This window comes from Urocitellus parryii, chromosome 1 (assembly GCF_045843805.1).
Source record: "Urocitellus parryii isolate mUroPar1 chromosome 1, mUroPar1.hap1, whole genome shotgun sequence".
NCBI classification, from domain to species: Eukaryota; Metazoa; Chordata; class Mammalia; order Rodentia; family Sciuridae; genus Urocitellus; species Urocitellus parryii.
Genome location: NC_135531.1, coordinates 20,522,577 through 20,545,923, shown reverse-complemented (window position 1 = coordinate 20,545,923; position 23,347 = coordinate 20,522,577). Strand labels below are relative to the sequence as shown.

The 23,347-nt window shown below is 36.2% G+C and overlaps 1 protein-coding gene across 1 annotated transcript in view; it reads right to left on the bottom strand.

Annotated features, from left to right (window-relative positions):
* The window catches only part of Ranbp3l (RAN binding protein 3 like), a 54,128-nt gene extending 34,280 nt beyond the window's left edge, over positions 1 to 19,848 (bottom strand). Inside the window, exon 1 of the mRNA XM_026401792.2 lies at positions 19,310 to 19,848. Within this exon, the coding sequence (XP_026257577.2) occupies positions 19,310 to 19,394 (85 nt within the window). The 5' untranslated portion in view covers positions 19,395 to 19,848. The remainder of the gene's footprint in view (positions 1 to 19,309) is intronic.
* Between the last annotated feature and the right edge of the window lie 3,499 nt (positions 19,849 to 23,347).

Sequence of the window (23,347 nt, the reverse complement as noted above, 5' to 3'; positions counted from 1 at the left end):
TTCTCGGGAAAGCTGAAAACAATCTTTTAATCCTACAAATTTCTTCCTTTGAGCTTTCATGATTATGAAGAATTAAGACAAGCCAAGATTACAAGATGAGAGAAATATTTGAATTAAGTGATGACTTTTAAAAGTTGTTTAAATGGTGATAAAATAATATAAAACATGTGCCACTGTAACTACTTGTAAGTATGCAAAGTAGCATTATGTAAATTCACATGCTTGTGCAACTATCCCCACTGTCTTCAAAAATTTTTCATCACCCCAAACTGAACTCTTGCACCATCAAACAATAAGTTCCCCTTCCACTCTCCCCTCAGCCCTTGGGAACCATGATTCTGTTTTCTAAACTGAATCTGACTCTTCTGGGTACCTCACACAAGTGTATCAGAATTCCATTAATTTAAAAAGCTGAATAATAAATAATATCCCATTGTTTGTATACAACATGTTTTAATACATCTGTCTAGTTTCAGCATTTCCCTATTTTCCTCCTCCTCCCCCTTTATTTGCTTTTATTTGACCCCATATTTATGACACCCTTTTCCTCACATGTAGTTCTCACTTACTCCTCCCTCACTTCTTCTTCTTTTCCTTCTCCCTTATACTCATGCTTTTCTCTATATAACTTAATGTTATAATTATTAAAAATCAAGAAACTACTCTCTTATGTGTATTTTTAAATAAGATAAAGTTCTCCCTAATTTTTCTATCCATTTTAGATGCTTATAATGGCCATGATATCATAAAATTCTTAGAAGAAACTGAAAGTATAGTCAGGGCTCTGCATTAACCGCTGAATTTGAGTACTAATTTCTCTTTTGGTTTCATATTTGTGATATGTAAAATCAGTTGAACTAAGTGATCTTTGAAGCTCTTAACATTCAGTAATTTACAAATGTCAATCACTTGGATGAACTATTTAGGAAAAACAGTATTGATTCATTTTTTTTTAAGAGGGAGAGAGAGAGAGAGAGAGAATTTTTAATATTTTTTTTTTTTTTAGTTATTGGCAGAAACAACATCTTTGTTTGTATGTGGTGCTGAGGATCGAACCCGGGCAGCACGCATGCCAGGCGAGAGCGCTACCGCTTGAGCCACATCCCCAGCCCAGTATTGATTCATTTAATAAAATTTAATTGCCTACCATGAGCAAGGACAATAACAGTATTTGGAGCTTAACACTGAAACTGTAAAAGAAGTTTGATACGTTATGATATATTTTAGATTTGTTTTCTTTATTGTTATATTTTTTTCTTCATATTTGAATTTGTAAATGAAATTACAAATTTTCTAAAATTTCTTTCAAACCTTCTGTGCTTCATCCTACTATCAAAGCAATCAATTCTACTACTTAATTTTAGCTTATAAAGTTTTCAGGGAAAAAATGGTGAAAACACTAAAACTTTAATCCATATTTGAGAATGAACCTCCTTATAATAAAAGTCAGTCTTGTTAAATAAACAGAACTTCATAATCTGTAGCACTGGTATGTGTCTTACCCATACTCTGCTTATAAAAATAAATATACATGCACACACAAATTTTTATCTGCAACTTCATTCCTCTGCAGTCAACTAAAGTCTAACACAGTCATCCCAAGACCTTTTAAAATGGTCCATTTCCAACATTTTCAGACTTTCTCTTCACTTTACGTTACTCTCTCTCTCTAAATGGCAATATCCCTCCTTATTTATTTTATAGCAGTGAGAAAAGATTTAATGCCAATTGCTTAAACAGGTCATTACACCAACACCTTCAGACTATCACAGGGGTTAAAAGTCTAGGTGTCATCCTGTGACCCTTTGTTTGTTTACTGCCAGCCACAGTGAGCAAGGAGTCTGATCATTGAATACAAGGAATGCAGATTCTAACTGAATACAGACATTTACTGCTTTAAATCCTGACTTTTCAATATTTTGCCAGATTTGCCCACAGATTTCATTAAAACGCAACTCAGGTGTGAAACTTACCTTGCTTAAATGTTGATTAAAATTTCAAGTCAAGTTAATGATTTAACGTAACAGTCATGCCAGCACTTGAAATAGAGTTCCCAGCTTAAATTTTAAAAAGTGAATTTTAATATGACTACTTATGATCCTTTTTTAATTAGAAGTTTTGGATCCTGATTGTTTATTTTGTCAAAAACCCAACCATCTCTGTAAGGCCATATCAACTCAATTCCAAAGATGGTACATTGCTGCCTTGCATGCTTCATGCAGTGTGAGAAATACAGCCTGTGCAGTTACTTAGCAAAAACACTAACCTAGTCAGCAAGCTACTTGCTTTGGACTGATAGGTTAGAATTGATACATCTGCGCATTCTCACCTGTTTCTTTTAGAGTCAAATATACCCTTCTGAGGATGGTTGGATGTGTTTCATAATATAGTATGTATGTGTGTGTATATATATATATATTCTCTACATAATGATATATATGATATATATGTATATATATCCCATTCTACTCACAGTCAAAGCCAAGTTATATGTACATACATACACACACACACACACATACACACACACACACACACACACACACACACACACACATATATATATATATATATATATATATATATTACATAGAATTTATTTGATGATTTAATAGCATCCTGTTTTGAACAACCAAACCACAAAACGAGTTCAAGGGCCAGCTACCAGTCAGTTCCTTTATACTTGCTTAGCTGAGGGTTTGTGCCAACATAACAGGCAGTGAGCTGGGATTGAAGTACGGGCTCTGGAGTAAGGGCTTTTGGATTAGGAGGTTGGTCCAAGACCCCAGCTCTGAGGTCCTGGGACTTTTTGAAGAAATGAGCAAATATATGAAAAGTGCTTAAAATAGTGTCTGGCTTATAACAAACAATCCATAAACTTGATTTGTTTATGAGTAAAATATGAACCCTGTGGTATGGCTAGGACAGAAACCCATTTTTCTGTTCTCAAAGCTTGGACAACATGAGTTCTTTCATTCATTCTGACATTGTCTCTCCGTATCACAGAATCTTAATTTTTTTAAAAAATATTTTTAGTTGTAGATGGACGCAATATCTTTATTTGTTTGTTTGTTTATTTATTTATTTATTTTTTGTGGTGCTGAGGATTGAACCCGGTGCCTCACACATGTTAGGTAAGTGCTCTACCACTGAGCCACAATCCCAGTCAGAATCTTAATTTTGAAAGGAATTTTATAAGTCTCCTACTGGAAGTTGCTGTCTACAGTGTCTGGGGCATGCTCAGTACATAGCTCTTCACAACAAAGAATAACAAAAGGTGTTTAAAATTGTGCTAATGCCAGCTCTTGAGCTCACACGTGGCAGCACACTGGTGTATGCTGTATATGTGCCCAGATGTTGGTCCTTCATCCCCTGGGGTCAGCCTCCTGACTTTACCTTAATGTGCTATATACTGTCTATTTTTTTAATATGCCTTACTGTAAAAAATGTGAGAAAACCCTGCTTCTTGTTATGACAGTTGAATTGACTTTAGAAGGCTCCAACAAAGGCAGTATGATCTATATGCTGAGTTAAATTTCACTACTTTTGGTGGTATCTGTTGACTCACTGGGGTATTTATACCCCAATAGTAGATGCCAGCACCAGGAAACCCACATCTCAGAGGCTTTTCATTACTAGCTCCTCATTTTTCTATCTCAATCAATATCAAAGACTGTAAGAATTAGCATAATGAACATGAGAAATTTTCACCAGTGCAATCAATGGCATTCAAGACCTTCAGATGGCCTAAAATATCTTAGGAATACTGCCTGGTCTTACATAAACTAGACAGAAGAATCTGGCAAGGCCTGTAGCCCATACCCTTAAACCCAGCACCCAAAGTCTTATACCGCAGGTTCAGTGTCCATTTGTGGACAGAGGAATTCCTGGTTACTGACTGACTACACAGAATACTGCCTGTGGAATGCTGTTTTGTCTCAGCAAAACTTTTAGGCAAGATGTAATCAGATTACTTAAAAAACAGAGTTTGGCACATCATATGAACAATTTTATGCTTGTTTATTAATAGATCATTTGGTCAATATCTATCTAAAAGGATTTCATCTAAGACTTGATTAATTTTAACATGATCATGAGTTGTGGAGGAATAACTTACCCTATCTTTAACTTTTTGGTGGCTGCTACCTCCCAAAAGGTTGTGAATGAACAAATTAGCTGAAGTTGATATGAAACATCTCCCACTCCACTCACAGTCAAAGCCAAAGAGTTTCCCAAAGTGGGCATAACATTATTTCAATGCCTTTTCCTTCCTCTCCCCCTGATTGTTCAACTAAGTTCCTGATGCTCACTTAAACTAACTCAGTCACTCTGGTCTCATTTGTCCTTCCAATACAGGAGTTTTTTAAAGTGTGATCTCTGCATCAGCACAACTGTGAACTTAGTGGAAATGAAAAATTAACTTCCTCTCCTTCCCCAACCCTGAATTTCTGAATAGAAACCTGGGAACTGTGTATCAATAAGCTCTGCAGGGATTCTCCAGGTAATGCTTAAGTTATTATATAGGAGTCCCCTCTTACCTACTGTTATGGTTTGGATATGAGGTATTTGCCAGAAAGCTCCTATGTTAATGAAAGAGTGTTTGGAGGTGAAATGATTGGATAATGAGAGCCGCAACCTAAATAATCCATCCTTATTTGAATAACTAGGTAATATCTCTAGGCAGATGGGGCATGGCTAAAGGAGATGGGTCACTGGGGACATCCTTTGGAAGGGTTTTTTATTCTCTGAGGCCTCTTCTCCTATCTCTCTCTGATTCCTAGGTGCCATGAAAAGAAGAACACTCTCCATCCTTCTACCATGATGCTTGCTTCACATCAGGACCAGAGCAATGGAGTTGGCTAACCATAGATTGAACCTCTGGAACCATGGGCCAAAAAAAATTTTTCCTCCACTAAGTTGTTCTTGTCAGGTATATTTGTCTCAGTGATGCAAAACTGACCCATACAGAAATTGGTAACAGGAATGAGATCTAACCTGACTAACTTGACTATGTGGTTCAGAAACCTGTGGAAATTGTTTACAGGATAAATTTGGGATAGTATGGAGATGCAAAGTGAAAAAGCTTTAGAATGTAATGAGAGCTTCATAAGCAATCCTGATGGGAACTCAGAGGATCAGAATATCTGTAGGAATGTGGACTGTGCTTATGAGATTTCAGAAGGAAATGAAAACTTTATTGGGAAGTGAACTAGAGGCCACCCATGTTAGATGCTGTAGATGCCATATATGGAGTTCTAGGACCACCTGGGTCTCTGTCTTACTTTGGCTCCAATCCTTATTCCAATGCCCTTCCCTATTCCTTCCTTTTGGAATGGGAATGTTTACTCTGTGCCAATGTATATTGGATATGTGTAATTTGCTTTAGATTTTTACAGGGGCAAAATACTTGTCTACATTTTATCATGTCCTGAGACTTTGTGAGAAGCTGAATTTAAAGGTGGTGGACAAATTCAGCTGGCAGAGAAAATCTCAAAGCAGAACAGCATTCAAGTAGTGGCATGGATATTGCTGGAAGCTTATAGCCAAGTTTACTGTGAGAATCAGGAGCAGAAATCAGAGCTTAAGGATTTAAAAAATTTGGAGTTTGGCCAGAAAAGTGATTATAGAACTGAGGCCCAAGGAAGACTGGTCATTGAAGAAATTATAGCCACTAAAGAGATGCTAAGTACTTTATACAGAGAAAATAGGAAAAATGGCTTGAAGGAATCTCAGGAATTTACAAGACCACACCCACTGTAGGCTCAAGAGTGTAGATTCCTTGAGAAGAGATCACAGGGCTGCCCTTCTTGCTTATAGAGGGCCTAGGAAGTCCTTTCACCATGATCAGCCACTCAGGCACTCCCAGGCCACTGAGGCCATGATTCCAGAGGGCTCAGCTATTGCATGAGCTGGCAGCAAACTTGGTATCATTCACATGGTGCTGGTTCTGTAGAAATTCAGGATGTTGGAGTTAAGAGGACATTAAGGCTTCCATGAGATTTCAAAGGAAGCCCATGAGACCAGATGAAGAGTAGCAGGGTTGGAGTCCCTGCAGGTTACACCGGAGAGGGTGGTGCATGAAGCTGTGAATGTGGAGCTGAAGGGGAATAGAGAATCCAGGAATCAAGAGATGCTAGTAACACAGACAGTCTTCCAAGAAAAGCAACAGTTTTTCTCAACAGTAGGTTGAGGAAAGAGTCAGGCTAAAAAAGAACCCATGTGTACTGCAACCATCAAGGCAAAAGGGGCAGGGCCATCCAAGCCCTTTGGAAATAATATCTCACAGCCCAGTGTCCTAGATGTTGTATATGGCGTTCTAGGACCAACTGGGTCTCAGTCCCACTTTGGCTCCAACCCTTATTTCAATGCCCCTCCCTATGCCTTCCTTTTGGAATGGAAATGTTTACTCTGTGCCAATGTATACTGGATATGTGTAATTTGCTTTAGATTTTTACAGGGGCTCACAGCCAAGAGTTTGCCTTGAGTCTCAGAAGAGACTTTAGACTTAAACTTTTGGGAAATGATGTAACTGTTAAGGCTATGAGACTCTCGGAGATGAACAAAATGCATTTTTGTATTTTGAGATGGACATGAACTTTTAGGAGCCAGAGGTAGAATGTTATGGTTTGGATATGAAATGTCCTCCAAACATTCCTGTCCTCCAAACATGGCCTGTAGTAACACAGGACAGTTTGGAGGAGAAATGATAGTACTAGGAGAGTTCTAATCTAATCCATCCTAGTTTGAATAGACTGACTAAGGTGCTAACTAGTATACAGGTGGGGTGTGGCTAGAGGAGATGAGTCACTGGGGGAGTTACTTGGAAGAGTCCTTCTTCCTAGTAGCCCCTTCCTCTCTCTCTTTCTGCTTCCTGACTGTCATGAATGGAGAAGCACTCTTCTACCACAACCTTCTGCCATTATGTGTTAATTCACTTGAGCCTACAGCAATGGAGTTGGCCACCATGGACTGGGATGCCTAAAACAGTGAGCACCCCCAAAACTTGTCCTCCTCTAAGTTGCTCTTTTCAGGTAGTTTGATCAAAGCAATGCAAGGCTGACTAAAGCATCTATGATTTAACTTTCTAATTTGTCACCATGGCCGACCTCCATCCAAAAATATTAAATGGAAAATTTTAGAAATAAACAATTCAAAATTTCTAAATAACATTGATTACAGTATATTTTAATTATTCTATTTTACTGTTGATTATTGTTGTTAATCTCTTACTATGTCTAATTTATAAATTTAATTTATCATAGGTATGTTTATATTGCCATTCTTTGGTATCTGTTGGAAATCAGTTCCAGGACCCCTGGTGGATACCAAAATCCACAGATGCTCAATGCCCTTATAATATTAAGTGGTGTTGTATTTACACATAATGTAGATACATCCTCCTGTATGATTTAAATAATTTATAGATTACTTATAATACCTAATAAAATATAAATGTTATGTAAATAGATATTATATGATATCCTTTAGGGAATAATGACAAGGAAAAGATTGTACATGTTCAGTATAGATTCAAACCCCTCAACCCCACCCCAATGTTTTCAATCCAAGGTTGATTGAATACTCAGATACAGAAATTAAGGGTAAGATGGATTGACTGTATAGGAACAAGCACAGCATATTTAGGGTTCTTTACTATCAGCAGTTTTAGGCATCCACTGGGGTCTTGGAATGCATTTCCTGCAGAAGAGGGTGGACAGCTGTGGTAAAAATGCACTAACAAGCGAATCAAGAACAAAGTTGAAACAAATATATGCTGAGACTGACTTCTAAACCTCACTCTGTGCACTTATTTTTATTGGACTGGACTGCTCTTTCCCCAGATTTGGTCAACTCTGACCCTCAATTTCTATTGCTCTTCTTTATCTTTACTCAAGTTTCTTCTTCTTAATGAGGTGTTCCCTGAGCATGCAGTTTAGATGGGACCTCAACTATGACACTCTCCATTCTTCCTACTTTATTTTTCTCCATATTCACCATCTCCTTTATTACCATTTACACTGCATATATTTCTTATTTATAGTCTTTATTGTCTGCCATCTGACTGTCAGAAAGAAGCTCCACATGGATGGAGTTTTGACGACTTTGCTCACTAGAACCTAGAATAGTGCCTGATACATGGCAAACACTCAGTAAATATTTATTGAATAGAATGAAGTAAGAATGAACATAAGTTCAAGCAAAAGGAAGAGAAAAAAGTTGGGTGAGAAATATTTTTATAAAATAATCCATTTTGCTGTTTATTAAAAAATAAGTTATGAGTCAGTCATGACTAAAATAATAAAACACTGAATTCTGAAATGTAACAAAAATCATTGGTTCTAAAGGATGTTGAGTAATAAAAAGACAGATGCCTAAAATAAAGACATACTGAAGTCTAACCCTGGAGATTATATATATATATATATATATATATATATATATATATACTATATTATGTATATATATTTATTACATTATATATAATATATACTAAATATATATATCTATATATACATATGTGTGTGTGTGTGTATCTGGGTTTGATCCCTAGCACCCTCCATTATATCATTACATATATACATATATGTGTGTGTGTGTGTGTGTGTGTGCATATATATATATATATATATATATATATATATATATATATAAAATGGAGGTGCTAGGGATCAAACCCAGGTCCTCACACATGTTAAGCACATGCTGTACCACTGAGCAATATATCAGCCCTAGCTTTTAGACCATTGTTTTAAAAATCATGCTTAAATATATATTCTGTGTTAATCTTATCAGTTTGGTAATTTTAGGTTGCTATGTTATTAATAGAGAAGTTTTAAGGTTCAGGGACCAATGAAGCAGTATATTACCACTAATTATTAAGCTTGTCTGTGGTAATGACTAACATTTCATCTTGAAGGCTTGATATTTCCTGAATTATGCTGTGGATATTCTGCCAGTAGGACACTGTGACGTTCTTGGGAAAGTTACTAAAATTCATTGAGAGATTCTTCACTAATTCAGTGCAGTTGCCAATAAAGATCTCCAGAAAGCTTTAGAATATGAGGTCTCCCAGGCAATCTCACGTTTTAAAAAATGAGGTATAAATTACATGCAATGAAATGCACAGGTGGATTTTCACAAAGTATGTATTCATGTAATCAAAACCTCTCTGTCAAGATATAGAACATTTCCATTATCCCATTGAGTTCCTTAGTATCCTGTTCCAGTTCTTCCTCCAACTCTGGGCAATCAGCATTCTGATTTCTATCACTGATCTAGTTTTGCCTGTTCTATACTTTCACATAAATAGAATAATACATAATGTACTCTTTTGGTTTTGACTTCTTTTCACTCAGTGTAACATTGAGTCTGGCTACTCCACATCTTGCTCCAGTCATCATATTATCAGTATGTTAAGTTTTACCATTTCTGGAGGATGTGAATTGATACTCAATGGTAGTTGTATTTTGAATTTCTTTGAAGACTAATTTTGTCGAGTATCTTTTAATGGACTTATTGACCATTTGTATACCTTCTTATTGAAGTATCTACATTTGCCAATTTTTAAAAAAATATTTCTTTTAGTTGTAGGTGGATACAATATGTTTCTTTCTTTCTTTCTTTCTTTCTTTCTTTCTTTCTTTCTTTCTTTCTTTCTTTCTTTCTTTCTTTCTTTCTTTCTATGTGGTGCCAGGAATCAAACCCAGTGCCTCATGCATGCTAGGCAAATGCTTTACCACTGAGCCCACAATCCTGACCTCATTTGCCCATTTTAAATCAAATTGTTTTTATTGAGTTGTAAGAGTTCTTAACATATTCTGGTTACAAGTCTTTTTCCTAATATTTGCCACAAATATTTCCTCCCAGTCTTTTCTTAGTGATATCTTTTGAAGAGCAAATATTTTTAATATTGATAGTATAATTGATTCATTTTTATGGTTAGCTTTTTGTGTCTGTACCAAAAGCTGCCTATTCTGACGGCAAAGATATTTTCCTATGTTTTCTTCTAGAAACTTTATATATTTATTTTTGTGTTACATTTCATCTCAAATTAGTTTTGTGAAAGTTTAGTATTGAGGTACATTTTTTGTAATGTTTGTTTATTTGACTGAGTATTATAATAGAAAAGATTTCCTTTTATCTCTCTGAGATATATTAATACCTTAGTCAAAAACCATGAATGAATTCTCCTATTTTGACTAAGGTATCAAAAATCATGAATGAATTAACCATATATGATCATCTGTAAATAGGTCAATTTTTAGACTCCCTGCTCTGTTCCATAAACAATTTTTCCATCCTTACACTAATATTATACACTCTTGATTATTACAGCTTGAAATACAGATGTTTAAGTTATCAACTTTGATCTTTATTTCAAGGTTGATTAATTATTCTAATTTATTTACATTTCCTTATAAAATTTAAGCCCACTTATCATTTTTTTAAGGAAGTCTGTTGAAATTTTTGTTATGGTGGCCTTGACATTCATGAATTTGAAGTATATCTTTTCTATAATCTAATCATCTTTAGCATCTGTCTGCAATGTTTGTTTCAAGTGTACAGGGTTTTTTTTTTCCTTTGCACATATTTTGTTGTCTTAACCAATAAGCATTTCCTTTTATTTTTCTTACTATAAAGAATACTTCAAATTTTTCCATTTCTTTACTAGTATATAGAAATATAATTGTTTTTGTATATTGACAAGGTAATACATTTATTAGTTCAAGTATCTTTTTAAAATAGATTCCTTATGATTTTTCAACATAAACTATCAATTATATGTCAATAAAGACAGTTTTTCTTCTCTTTCCAATATGTCAGTTTTTTTTTTATTAACTTAGCACTGGCTAGGATCTCCAGTATGATGTTGAATATAAGTGGTAATAGTGGACATTCTTATTGTCTTTAGAAGTGTTCAGTTTTTATTATCAAGGGATGTTAGCTCTTGCCTTTTTGTAAACATTTTTTATCAGGTTGAGGAAATTCATTTCTATTACAAATTCTTTGGGTTTGTGTATCAACTAGTGTTGAATTTTGTTTATGGTTTCTCTGCATGTTTCTGCATTACAGATTCTACAGATATTAAAGGGTTACTATTATTATTTAAGGAGTAATAGCAATAATTTTACTCCTTTGATATCTATAGGATCTGTAATGAGACCCTTTATAACACTCTTGATATTGGTAATGTACTTTGTATCTTTTTATTAATTAAGATAATTTATTAATTTTGTTAATATTTTCAAAGAAATAGCTTTGGGAACCAGACTGATGAACAGACTATGCTTGTTTTCAGGAATAGGAGAATGAAATACTTTGGTTTGCGTTTGTTAAATTCAGCTTCAAAACTGTAATTAGGATGGCCTTAGGAAACATTAACATTTTTTTAAGTCTGATAAAAATACATGTATATAAAATTTACCATCCTGTTCATTTTTAAGTGTACAATTTAGTAGCATTAACTATATTCCCATGGTTGTACAACCTTTCTGCAGAACTCTTTTCACCTTGAAAAACTGAAGTCTGTAACATTAAATCCTCACATATGTACCATCTGTTAAGGAAGCTTATTATGGAAAGAATTTCTCTACTGTGTATGAGCTTGAATATGATCAAGTCCTAATAGTTTAGAGATATGATTTCTCCTTTTTCTAATTGTTCTATATTTGTCTCTACCAATTACTCCATAAACGCCAATAATGACTTTGTAGAGAGACCAAAACTCATTGGCACCTCATTGAAGCTCCCTTTTAGTGACAGAAAAACGGAAATATAATCCCAGTCCATTTTAATTATGTGTCACCTCAAAGATGTCAGGTTGTATACTCAGCAACACTAGTTTAGGATCACAGAAGTGAAATCTAATACAAATCTATTTTGAAAAGTAAAACCGTTTTTCTTGTTATTTTTCATATAAAATGCATTAATTTTATAATAACTACTGGATTCCTATTTTCATGCCTATATATTTATTCCTCAGTGCTTACATTTTCTACATATTTGAAATTAAATGAATTCATGAATATCCACAGAAAACACTTAAGGAAATTATGCACTCACAACAATCTAAGTATAGTTTGTGTTTTGTGGCTTAGATTCCAAGCAAATTTGATGACATAGAACACGGGCACTACTTACACTTTAAATTCATGTTTACATAGTTCTAAGCTAGGTGTAGTGCCTTGCAAACTCCTCAAAAGCAGTGACTAAAACATGAAGAATGATAATAAATACAGCAAAGCTAGAGGTTTTTAGAATCAAATGAAATTTTATTCCACCCAAAGAGTTCAAAGAGAATTATTACCTCATTTCTTATTACTGAATACCTCAGCAAACACATACTAGAAAATACCTTGAAGTGTACAAAATCAACATGCAAAAATCAATAGCTTTCCTATACAGCACTAATGAATTCAGTGAAAAATAAATCAGGAAAACAATTACCATATTACCATAGCTTCAAAAAAAAAAAAAAAACTAAAATAAATCTAACTGAGGAGGTGAACGACTTCTACAGTAAAAATGATGGAACACTAAAGAAATAAATTGAAGAAAACACTAGAAGATGGAAAGACTTCCCATATTTATCTATAGGCAGAATTAATATTCTTCACAGAACTAAAAAAAAAAGTACTAAAATTTATTTGGAAGAATAAAAGACCTAGAATAGTCAAAGTAATTCTAAGCCAAAAAAGAAAAATAAATGCTGGAGGCATCACAATATCCAGCTTTAAATTATACTACAGAGCTATAGGAACAGCTTTATGGTTTATGTGATACTGGCCAAACCAGACACATAAACCAATGGAGCAGAACAGAAGACACAGAGACAAACCCATAAAGATACAGTCATCTGATCTTTGACAAAGGTGCAAAAAAACACTCTGGAAAAAAAAAAAGAGTCTTCTAAACAAATGGTATAAAAAAATTTTAAACAAATCCATTCATAGAAAATGAAACTAGATCATCCTGCACAAAAGTCAATTCAAAATGGATCAATGATCCAGATATTGCCAGGCATGGTGGCGCACGTCTGTAATCCCAGCGACTCCAAAGGCTGAGGCAGGAGGATCTGGAGTTCAAAGCCAGCCTCAGCAACATTGAGGCATTAACCAACTTAGTGAGATCCTGTCTCTAAATAAAATACAAAATAGGGCTAGGGATGTGGCTTAGTGGTTGACTGCCCCTGAGTTCAATCCCTAGTACCAGGAAAAAAAAAAAAAAAAAGATCCAGAATTAGCAAGTGCTGTAAGAACATGTAGGATCAATACTTCAACATACAGGCAGGCCTAGGCAATGCTTTTCTCAATAGGACTTCTAAAGTTCAGGAAATAATACCAAGAATTAATAAATGCTTCTGCACAGAAAAAGAAAAAAAAATGTCAAGAGAAAGCCTGGGGGAAGACTTTTGCTTGCTACATTTTTGTCAGAAGATTAATATCCAGGGTATGTAAAGAATTAAAAAATTTACATAAAAAGAAATAACCCAATCAATAAATGGGCAATGAGCTAAACAGATATTTCTCAAAAGAAGAAAAACAAAGGACCAATAAATATATGAAGAAATGTTCAGTATCTTCAGCAATTATGGAAATGAAGATCAAAGCTACATTGACATTTCATCTCACTTTAATCAGAATGGCAACACTCAAGAATATAAACAAGGGCTGGAGCTGTGGATCAATGGTAGCACATTCGCCTGGCATGTGTGAGGCAATGGGCTCAATTCTCAGCACTACATATAAAAACTAAAGGTCTATCAACAACTAAAAAAAAAATTTAAAAAGAATAAAAACAATCAAATGCTGGAGAAGATATGGAGAAAAAGATCACTTTTACTTTGCTGGTGGCATTGTAAATTAATGCAACCACTACGGAAATCAGTATGGAGATTCCTCAAGACTAGAAATAGAACCACCATGTGACCCAGCCATACTATTTTTTTGTATTAATCCTAAAGAATTAAAATCAACATACTATAGTAATACATGCATACCCATGTTTATAGAAGCACAATTAACAATAGCCAAACAATGGAACCAGCCTAGGTGAGTATTAATGGATGAATGGATAAGGAAAATGTGCCATGGATACACAACAGAGTTGTATTCAACCATAAAGAATGAAATTTTCTCATTTGCAGGAAAATTGATGGAACTCCAGAGCATCATGTTAAGTGAAATAAGACAAACTCAGAAAGCCAAGGGTTATGTTATCTCTGATATATGGAAGCTGGGGTGCGGGGGAGAGAAGTGTGTGTGTTGGGGGATGCAGGGAGATCTCAGAAAAACAGAAGGGAGACCAGTAGAGTAAATGGACCAAGGGGAGGGAGGAAGAGAGAGAAAGGGGCAGCACTGGGGAATGAAAGAGACCAAATTATATTGTTATGTCATGTGCATGTACAAATATGTAGCCATGAATTCCATTATTATGTATAATTATTATATACTCATAAAAGTATTTATATAGTAATAAAAGAGAAAACAACCTGGACAGGAATCATGTTTGCATTCCCAGTGTCTCATAGAGCATCTGGTACATAGTAGGTATTCATTAGAAACATGTTGAATAAATAAATGGTTGATGACATTAATCTTTATTTCTTGTCTTCCAAATTTGTGATTTTTAGGAAACTGCCTTAAACAAAACTTGTTCAGATCAAAGCACATGCATAAAATCACAGCAAAGTGTGATATGATAAATAATATATTTGGTCCTGATCCCCACTCCCAGCACAGTTCTTCAGAAACTCTGAATTTTCGCAGTGATAGGTGTGTCTTTGTTATGCTAATGAGCGAACCCACAGGGACCTTTAGATTTTTATGAGAGAAGGCCCTGCCACATCAAGAAGACCAAACATATACCATTAGAGGTTGGAACTTTCAGCCTCAGCCCCGCAACCTCCTGGATGGGGAAAAGGATTGGGATTGAGTTCAATCACACCACGAAGGATTTAATCAATCATGCCTGCAAAATGAGACCCAGATAAAAACTTTAGACACTGTGCTCAGTGGAGCTGTCTGGTAGGTGAACACCTCAATGCGCTGGGAGCGTGGCGAGCCCTGACTCCAGGGAGACAGAACCTTCTGTGCTCATGATCCTTCCAGATCTTGTGCTACACATCTCTTCATCTGGCTGTTCATCTGTATCCTTTATAATAAATGCTAATCATTAAGTACAGAACACTCCTGAATTCTGTGAATCGTTCTAGAGAGTTATCAAATCTGAGGGGCTTGTGGGAAGCCTTTTTGTGTTTGCCCTGGCAGAAGTGCAGGTGGCTTGGGACACCTGAAGTTTGTGGCTGGCATCATGTCTAAAATGGGGCAGCGTTTTGAGACTGAGTCCTTAAATTGCAGGGGGTCTTGCCTAATTCTGGATAGTGTCAAATTAAGCTGAATTATAGGACACTCAGAGAATTGGTGTCAGAGAATTGATATCAGAGCAAAGAAAATCAGGAGGAATTCCAAGGCAGCTTGAGTACCTGCTTGAGTTTCTCTGATATAAAACAAAACAAACAAACAACAACAACAACAAAAAAAAAAAACATTGTAAACTTAGGATCATAGATTTTATGAAATAGCTGTGTATAGCAGAATGAACATTGTAACCAAATCTTCATAACGGCCAAATCTTGGAAAATTCACTTGATCTTGAAGATCCCTAGTATCTACATCCTTAAAAGTGAAGCTAATGATACCTATCTGGAATGGTTAATTTTATGTGTCCACTCGTCTGGGCCACATTACCTAGAGAGTTGATCTACATTTTGGATGTTTCAGTGAAGGTGTTTGGGGATAAGATTTATACTTAAATTGGTAAACTTTGAGTCAAGCAGATTGCCCTCCACAGTGTGAATGGGCCTCCTGTATCAGTTGAAGGCCTGAATAGAACTAGAAGACTGACCTTCCAGAGTAATGAAGACTATGCTTCAATTGTAACATTGTCTAACCGTAATATTGGCTCTGCCTGGATCTCCAGCCTGTTAGCCCATACTGCAGCGTATGGACTTGCCACCTCTGTAATTGTGTCCATCAATCCCATAAAATAAATTCCTCCCCTGCCACACACACTCACCATTGTTTCTGTTTCTCTTGAGAACTGTGACACACATTTCATCTGGTTGTTGCAAGAATTAAATGAGATAATGTATTTGAAACCACTTTTAAAAAATAAAGCACTGTAAAGCATGAGGGTAGTTGCCTGCCTAGTACATGAACTGTGTAAAGAGCTTTGCTGAGGTTTGTAGACATACATATTAATAGTCAAAGGAGGTCACAGGATCAACATCCTAGGTAAATCGGTTTGGAATATTACAGAAGAAGCTACAAGACAGCAACCAGTAGGAAAGGCACTTCCTAGATTTCTGTTCTGGAAAAATACAGCATCTGTGGCCATGAAATGTCAACGTATTGAAGACAGGAAATCATGGCTTAGCGGACATGGTTCCATTTACACAATCAGCAATAGGCACAATTCTTTGCACATAGTTGTTGTCACATAATTGCTGGAGAATAAATGACTTTTATTTATGTGGCCAATCAAAAAAGTACACTTTTGTGAATGACTAGGTGGAAATTGTCAAATACCTTGGAATTAACACAGGCACTTTGACATACAGCATGGAGGGTTAGAAAACACGTATGTATGGAAGCTCTTCAGAAGAGTTAACTGTCAGTTGATCATAGTCTGTGTGCTAAATAAGGGGGCTGGAAGATTTAACTAGGAGAAGCCAAAGCCAGGACCCCAGGGTGCTTCCTTGATCAAACCTACAGCCAGACCTCCTTCTCAAACAAAACGGCTTTGCTTCCATGGACCTTTGCTGACCTCTGCATAATAGCAAGGTGTAAATATAACTTGGAGAAAATATCAGGGTCACTGTACTGAATGACTACTTTTAAACTCGGGGACTGGAATAAATGTAAACTTTAAATTCCAGTCATTGGAAAGCTATTTAACAGCAGAGCAAACACTACCCAGCGTCACTTGACAACTCAGATCTCCAGATGACTTTTTGTGTAGCAGTCAATGCTTCACAACTCCATGAATTGTGGTTTATGTGGGCAGATATTTTTGAGGCTCAGCGGTAGAAGAACACACGGTTGCTTTCAAAACATTCTAAGCAAAAAGTTTCAGTTTGAAAAAGAAAACCAGACTTCTAGTCTTGTTGATATTTTTGGAACTGTGTCTTCATAATGATATTTCCAGGCTTCTCTGGATATAGGAGTAATGGAGAACCTACAAAGACAGACTGCCTTAAATTAAAACAACAGTACAGATATTAGTTTCCACTTACAAAATTGGGAAAGAATTTGTAAAACACTGCCCAGTATTACTGAAAGCATATCCCTTCACTGCTTATTGGAAAACTATTTGACAAAAAAATAAGTTCATTAATTAAAATTAAGAAAAAAGAAAAGTTTAAAGAAAGCTCAATACTTTGAAGATACAATTCTACCTCTAAGACTTTCACCCAAGAAAATAATCCTATATCAAAACAAAGATCCAGTCACTCACTCCGGTTCAATACTGTGTTGATTATAATAGTGAAGAATTAGAAATAAATGCAATGTCTAACAGTAGGGAATCATCTAAGGGAATTTTGCTTCATCCATATGAAGGAATAGTATGCAACCATTAAAAATAAGATTGAAGAAGAAAAACTTTAAACCTACTCTCAGATAAAACTATCCTGGAGCCAATTGAGCCTGGTGCAGGCAATTGGGAATTTGGTCATCATTTTGTTAAAAGAAAAAGCAGTCTACAAAGCACTGTGTACAAAATGTCTATTTTTATTTTTAAAAAACAAGCAATATAGATTTATACATGTGCCTAAAAGAAAAAGCTAGAAGAGTAGACATTAAAATGTTGAGAGTAACATATCTTCAGGTGGTGGGGTGACAGGGGATTTTTTTTTTATCAGATGCTTTATTCTCCCCTCACCAAATCTTATAAAATAAAAATTCAATCAGCAATTGCCAGGGGTGGGGTACTTTTAAACATTTTGAACAAAACGAATAGCAAATAAACAAACAAAAAGCCTGTGATAAACTAGGGTTATCTACTAAAAGAAGAAGAAAAACTTTTTACAGAGCCATGCCTAAACCCCATTGCACTTCAGGACTTCACACTCTAAGGCACTTTGTTCAAGATAATTTAATTCAGGCTTAACGGTCTAGCGTAACCTGAAAACTTCACATTATCTTCATTTAACATGAAGTATTTCCTACCCACACTGTGCTAAGCCTCGCACAGGGTAATGAAGTCACTCTGTACAGCTCCAGCATTCATACACAGAGGTGGCTGGACACTGTCACATAAATGTTAGCACACAGACACCACCTTGGAGGGGGGAGGTTTTGGCCATCAATCACTATTCTTTATCTCACCGAAATCTAAAACTATATCTAGAGGAAAATAAATGAAGAGCTCCTAGCCCGGATCCATATGTAAACAGATCCATCACAGCTACTGAGAAGAAGTTAGAAATGTCTGGTGCATCCTTCACCTCTGGGAGATGAAGATGTCGCCCCTGGGTGCACCCAGCCTTCCCACAAGGGTCCTTGATGTCTCTGATAGAGTGGATTGGAAGAATCATCTTGTCTATTCATGTCAATCCTCCTCCACTAACTAGTGCAGCTGGGTGGGCAATGGATTTGAAATTTTAAAACGACTGTTGGTGAAAATGGCTGAGAGGTGGGTTAGTTTAGTTCTAAATAAGTGCCCATCAAGTGAAACCTAACACTTTTCCCGGTTCATTTCCACCTGTTCCTGCACCGTAAAAAGGAAAGAATTGACAATATTTATGTATTCATATATAGTTTTTACATATGAATCAGTCAGAGATCCAGAAAAAGTTAGTCTTAAACAAAGTTCACAAGTGTCCCACTTTGTCCATTGTGTGCACTGTGATGACACAGGGGGACAGTTCCAAGCTAACTTTAAACCTTCTCTCAGATAAAACCATCCTGGAGCCAATTGAGCCTTGCCTGCATGGGTGTTTTGAATTAAAAAAAAAAAAAAAAACTAGCAAACTTTTAAAAACTGACAGTGAATAGAAGTTTAAGCACATAAGTTTCCAAGGAACATGTGATCTCATGGTCTCCCAGTTCATGATGATATTTTGAAACTCAATAGAGAATCCAAGTTAACCCATTATTATGCCTCATCATTATACCTTCTCTGAGAGTTGAAAGATGCAAGATTGTACATCATTTTTACAAGACTGTACAGATACTGCATCAGCCCACCATTCTTCTGGAAATGAAAATAGACAGAAAGTCACAGAGCATAGAACTCATAGACTCACCTTGCTGTCGCTGATCCTCCTGCAGGTGACAGGTGCTCGGACTGGTGAACAGGTGGCTGCTGCCCTTCCTTTGTGTGGTAGACATGATACCAGCAGTCTGGCTGTGGCTGGAGAATTGCTAGGGCATTTCCTTCCCCCAGCCCGTCACCTACACTGGTCCCCAGAAGGCACCCGGAACCACAGGTACACGCAGATCCTGGCTTGTGTGTAAAACATTTACTCTGCTAATAAACTTCCAAGTTTTTCCAAGTCATGACTCCTGAAATAAATATTTACCAATGTTACTTCTCCTACATAAAATGATGCCAATTCATTTGGCTAAAAAGGAGACTTAGTCCCTTTACTTCAAAGCAAATTGAAACTTTCTTCTCTTGTAGTCTAAAATCCTACAAAGTCACTATTTCTAACAGATTACAGTTTTGGTAAGTTTGGTAATTCTTGTCTGCTGATGTGAAATCCAATTTCTTCGGTACTTAGAGATGACTGCTAGAGTAAAGTAAAAAGTGGTGCGGGGTTAAATCAAGTGATTCCTGTGCCTGTGCCTAGTCTGAGTTGCCCTCAGTGACAGCTGGACTTGTACAGTTCTTAAAGGAGACTGGAAGGAGGAGGAGCCAAGGGACTAGGCTGATTAGCATAGAGAGGCAGGCCAGAAGTGGCCTGCTTTGAATAATAGTGACCAGAGCTGGGATTCTAACGATGTCCCGCTGTTACAGTAATTAAATCTCTGACTTCCAGTCCTTTGTTTGTAATTAAAACACTAGCTGAAAACGGGTTTACCTTGCGTGGATAGTCTTTTCTACATGTGAAATCTAAAAGGTACAACTGGAACTGGTAATGAGCTCATGGAAATATACTGCTGGAACTTTCGATTTCTGTAAACACCTCCTAGTCTTCAGGAGAGGGCAGACTCCCTGCCAAAGCAACTACTTGGAGTTCTGGAAGAAAAATAAACACACAAAACACGATTTTTCCAGAAACTTATCTTTGTTTGCCCCTTAGACTCTCTATTGCTATTTCTAGGTCATAAGACAAGTGTTTTCTTGTGTTTGCTATTTCATTACTGTTGCAAAACATAAACCCAAACACCTTTAATTGAACTGAAGTTGTAATGAATGCTGGCAGATCCTGCCCTTTAGGATTCACAGCTCTTTGTGAAGCCAGCAAGGAGGTAGTAGGCAATAATCATGACAGAGCTGTTTAGCCTCAAAGTCTGTACACTCCAGCTTCCCGTGCATATTTGGAAATCGGTGCTAAACTTGACACTCTCTGAGAAGGTTATGTCCAAGCCAGATCTGGGTAGGTGCCCTCATTTTACTTTGAGGTGATTAACAATTCCCCAAGGATACTTTATGAAATGTGTGATTGTTTTTTTATGGTGCCTATGATTTATCAAAATGCTTTTATTGTTTTAAGAACCTATCCACTGCAGTTTTAACTCCATCACAGTGTAACAAATTATAGAAGTGTGTTGCTACTTGGAAAGAATCCCGTTATTAGAGACCCAGAGTTTCCACTTTAAATGACTGGTATTCATCTTGTCCTGTACAAAAAGTCATGGTGGAAGCTGAGGGTATTTTCTTCCTGAATAACATAAAGCAATCAATTTTTTGTTGATTGTTTTGGATGTCACTAATAAGCATATTATTATATAGGTAAAGAGCTCACAGAACTATAAGCCAGTCCTTGAAAAAATGATTGCAAAAAAAAGTTTGCTAGTGAAAAATTGTTAAAACATATAAACAGAATAGCATAATAAGCCCTGTGTACCCATTACTGGGATTCAATAATTGCCAACTCACAATCCTGTCTCAAATCTGGGCGTTTTCCTCTCCCTCTTCACTGCACCAAAGGACTAGAAGCACCCAGACATCACTGAATTCATAAATATTTCAGTATGTATTTTTAAGACAAGAGGACTTTAAAAAACATAATCATGACTGGGATTGTGGCTTAGAGATAGAGCGCTCGCCTAGCATGCGTTCAATCCTCAGCACCACATAAAAATTAAAAAAAAGATATTGTGTCCACCTATAAACAAAAAATAAATATTAAAAACATAATCACAATAAGACTGTCATAGTTGAACATGGTTCTTCAATGTGATTAAATATCTAGGCAGTGTTCTTATTTCTTTAGTGTCTAAGAGATTTACTTTCATAGGTTTTTTTTTCCTTCCTCTTCAAATTGGGACTCAAAGATCCATCCACACAATATACTTGATTTGATTTTTTTTAAGCCTTTCCAATCTAGTTTCCTCTTTGAAAGAATGTTGCTTGGGAACTACTTTCTATATACCCTAATTCGTGTCTAATTTTTCAAGGAAGAACCCTTGGGTGCCTCCATTTAACAAAAAAATGTTTTTGTTTTTGTTTTTGTTTTTGTTTTTTTTAGTTGTAGATGGACACAATACCTTTGCTTTATTTACTTATTTTTCGTGGTGCTGAGAATGGAACCCAGTGCCTCACATGAGCTAGGCAAGTGCTCTGCCACTGAATCACAACCCCAGCTTGCTGCCTCCATTTTTCTTATTCATTCATGTATGTAAAGCTGCAATCCTGCTCTCAATAGTGCACTGTGTGCCTATGTGTCGCAGGAGTGTGTAAAGTGACATTCAGTGTATCAGTCACAGCGGGGTGGGTGGTTACTCGCTTCCTCCCTCTTCCTCTACTTACCTTCAGAAACACCACCAAGTTAGATCACAGTGGGCCTACTGTGCGTTACTTTTCACCTGTAAAGAAGTCAGAATGTGGGGCTGGAGTTGTGGCTCACCAGTAGGATGCTCACCTAGCATGTGCAAGGCTCTGGGTTTGATCCTCAGCACCACATAAAAATACATAAATAAAATAGAAGGTATTGTGTCCAAGAACAACTAAAAAATAAATATTAAAAAAATTTAAAAAAAGAAGTCAGAACGCAGAAGTCTGGTTGGATCAAGAAACATGTCAATAACCATCAATATTTTTTAACTCATAATTTGACTAAAACTAAATTAGAATCCTGTAAAGCAAACCTTGTTCCCACATCAACACTCTGTGACCAGCCTCTTTCCAAAGGACACCACTGCTTTCCTTAATCCGAGTTCTTCCTTCTTTGCCATATCCTATCTGTTCAACCTGTGCCTTTGTATTCCCCAAAGTATACAGGGACATGACATGTCACAGATAATCAATCTTAGCAGCTAGCACTTTGAGGGTAGAACTTGAAAATGCTATTTTATGATTAGAATTTATAACTCAGACATCATAGTATTTGGTTGAATAATCTAAATGGTAATGAGTTCATAGGATGGTTTCGACTCTCAGTTGAATCATATTTACAAAAGGAGAACATATGCATTTGACTCCAGTACACAATAAATCGGCTTGCTTAGTAACCTGCCTGTTTTGAACATATTCATGATATATAGTCTATAAGCACATCTATTCTTTGAAAGCCTTTGGACTGTTTTGAATAACAGGTGCTATATTAATAAAAAGCAGTAGAATTGCATCTTTCACTTTTATGCTCAAAGAATAAAATAAAAGACATACAACAGAATGTAGATTAGAATACCGGAGCCCTTGGGCTGAGCCTTAATATGATTCCCAAAGTGCAATTAACATTACTAAATGATTACTGTAGCCGAAGTCTGGTGATTTAGTGTCAAGATGGCATTTTCTGTTGATTTTAAGTAACAGATCCCTTGATCCTTTGTATCAAACAATAATAAGTAGTGTTTTTTCCCCCCAAAATTACTCGTCCTTAATACATCAACCAAAGACATCGTGGATGAGAATGTTGGATTTCAGGATCTCACAATGGCTTTGTGTAACATTTACATCATAATGTGCCCATAAAGGTAGACTTCTGTGCTGCAGTAGTCATGTTACTGTAAATTACTGTATGTTATTAGCTCATAGAGTTTCCCAGGTAATACAATTGACTCAATTCCCATTATCGTCATCTGTAATTGCTACCATTGGTCTTTAATCCATTGAATATCAACATTTGTGTTTCAGTTATCAGAAACATTGCCCCATTCAGTAAATAATGCAGTTG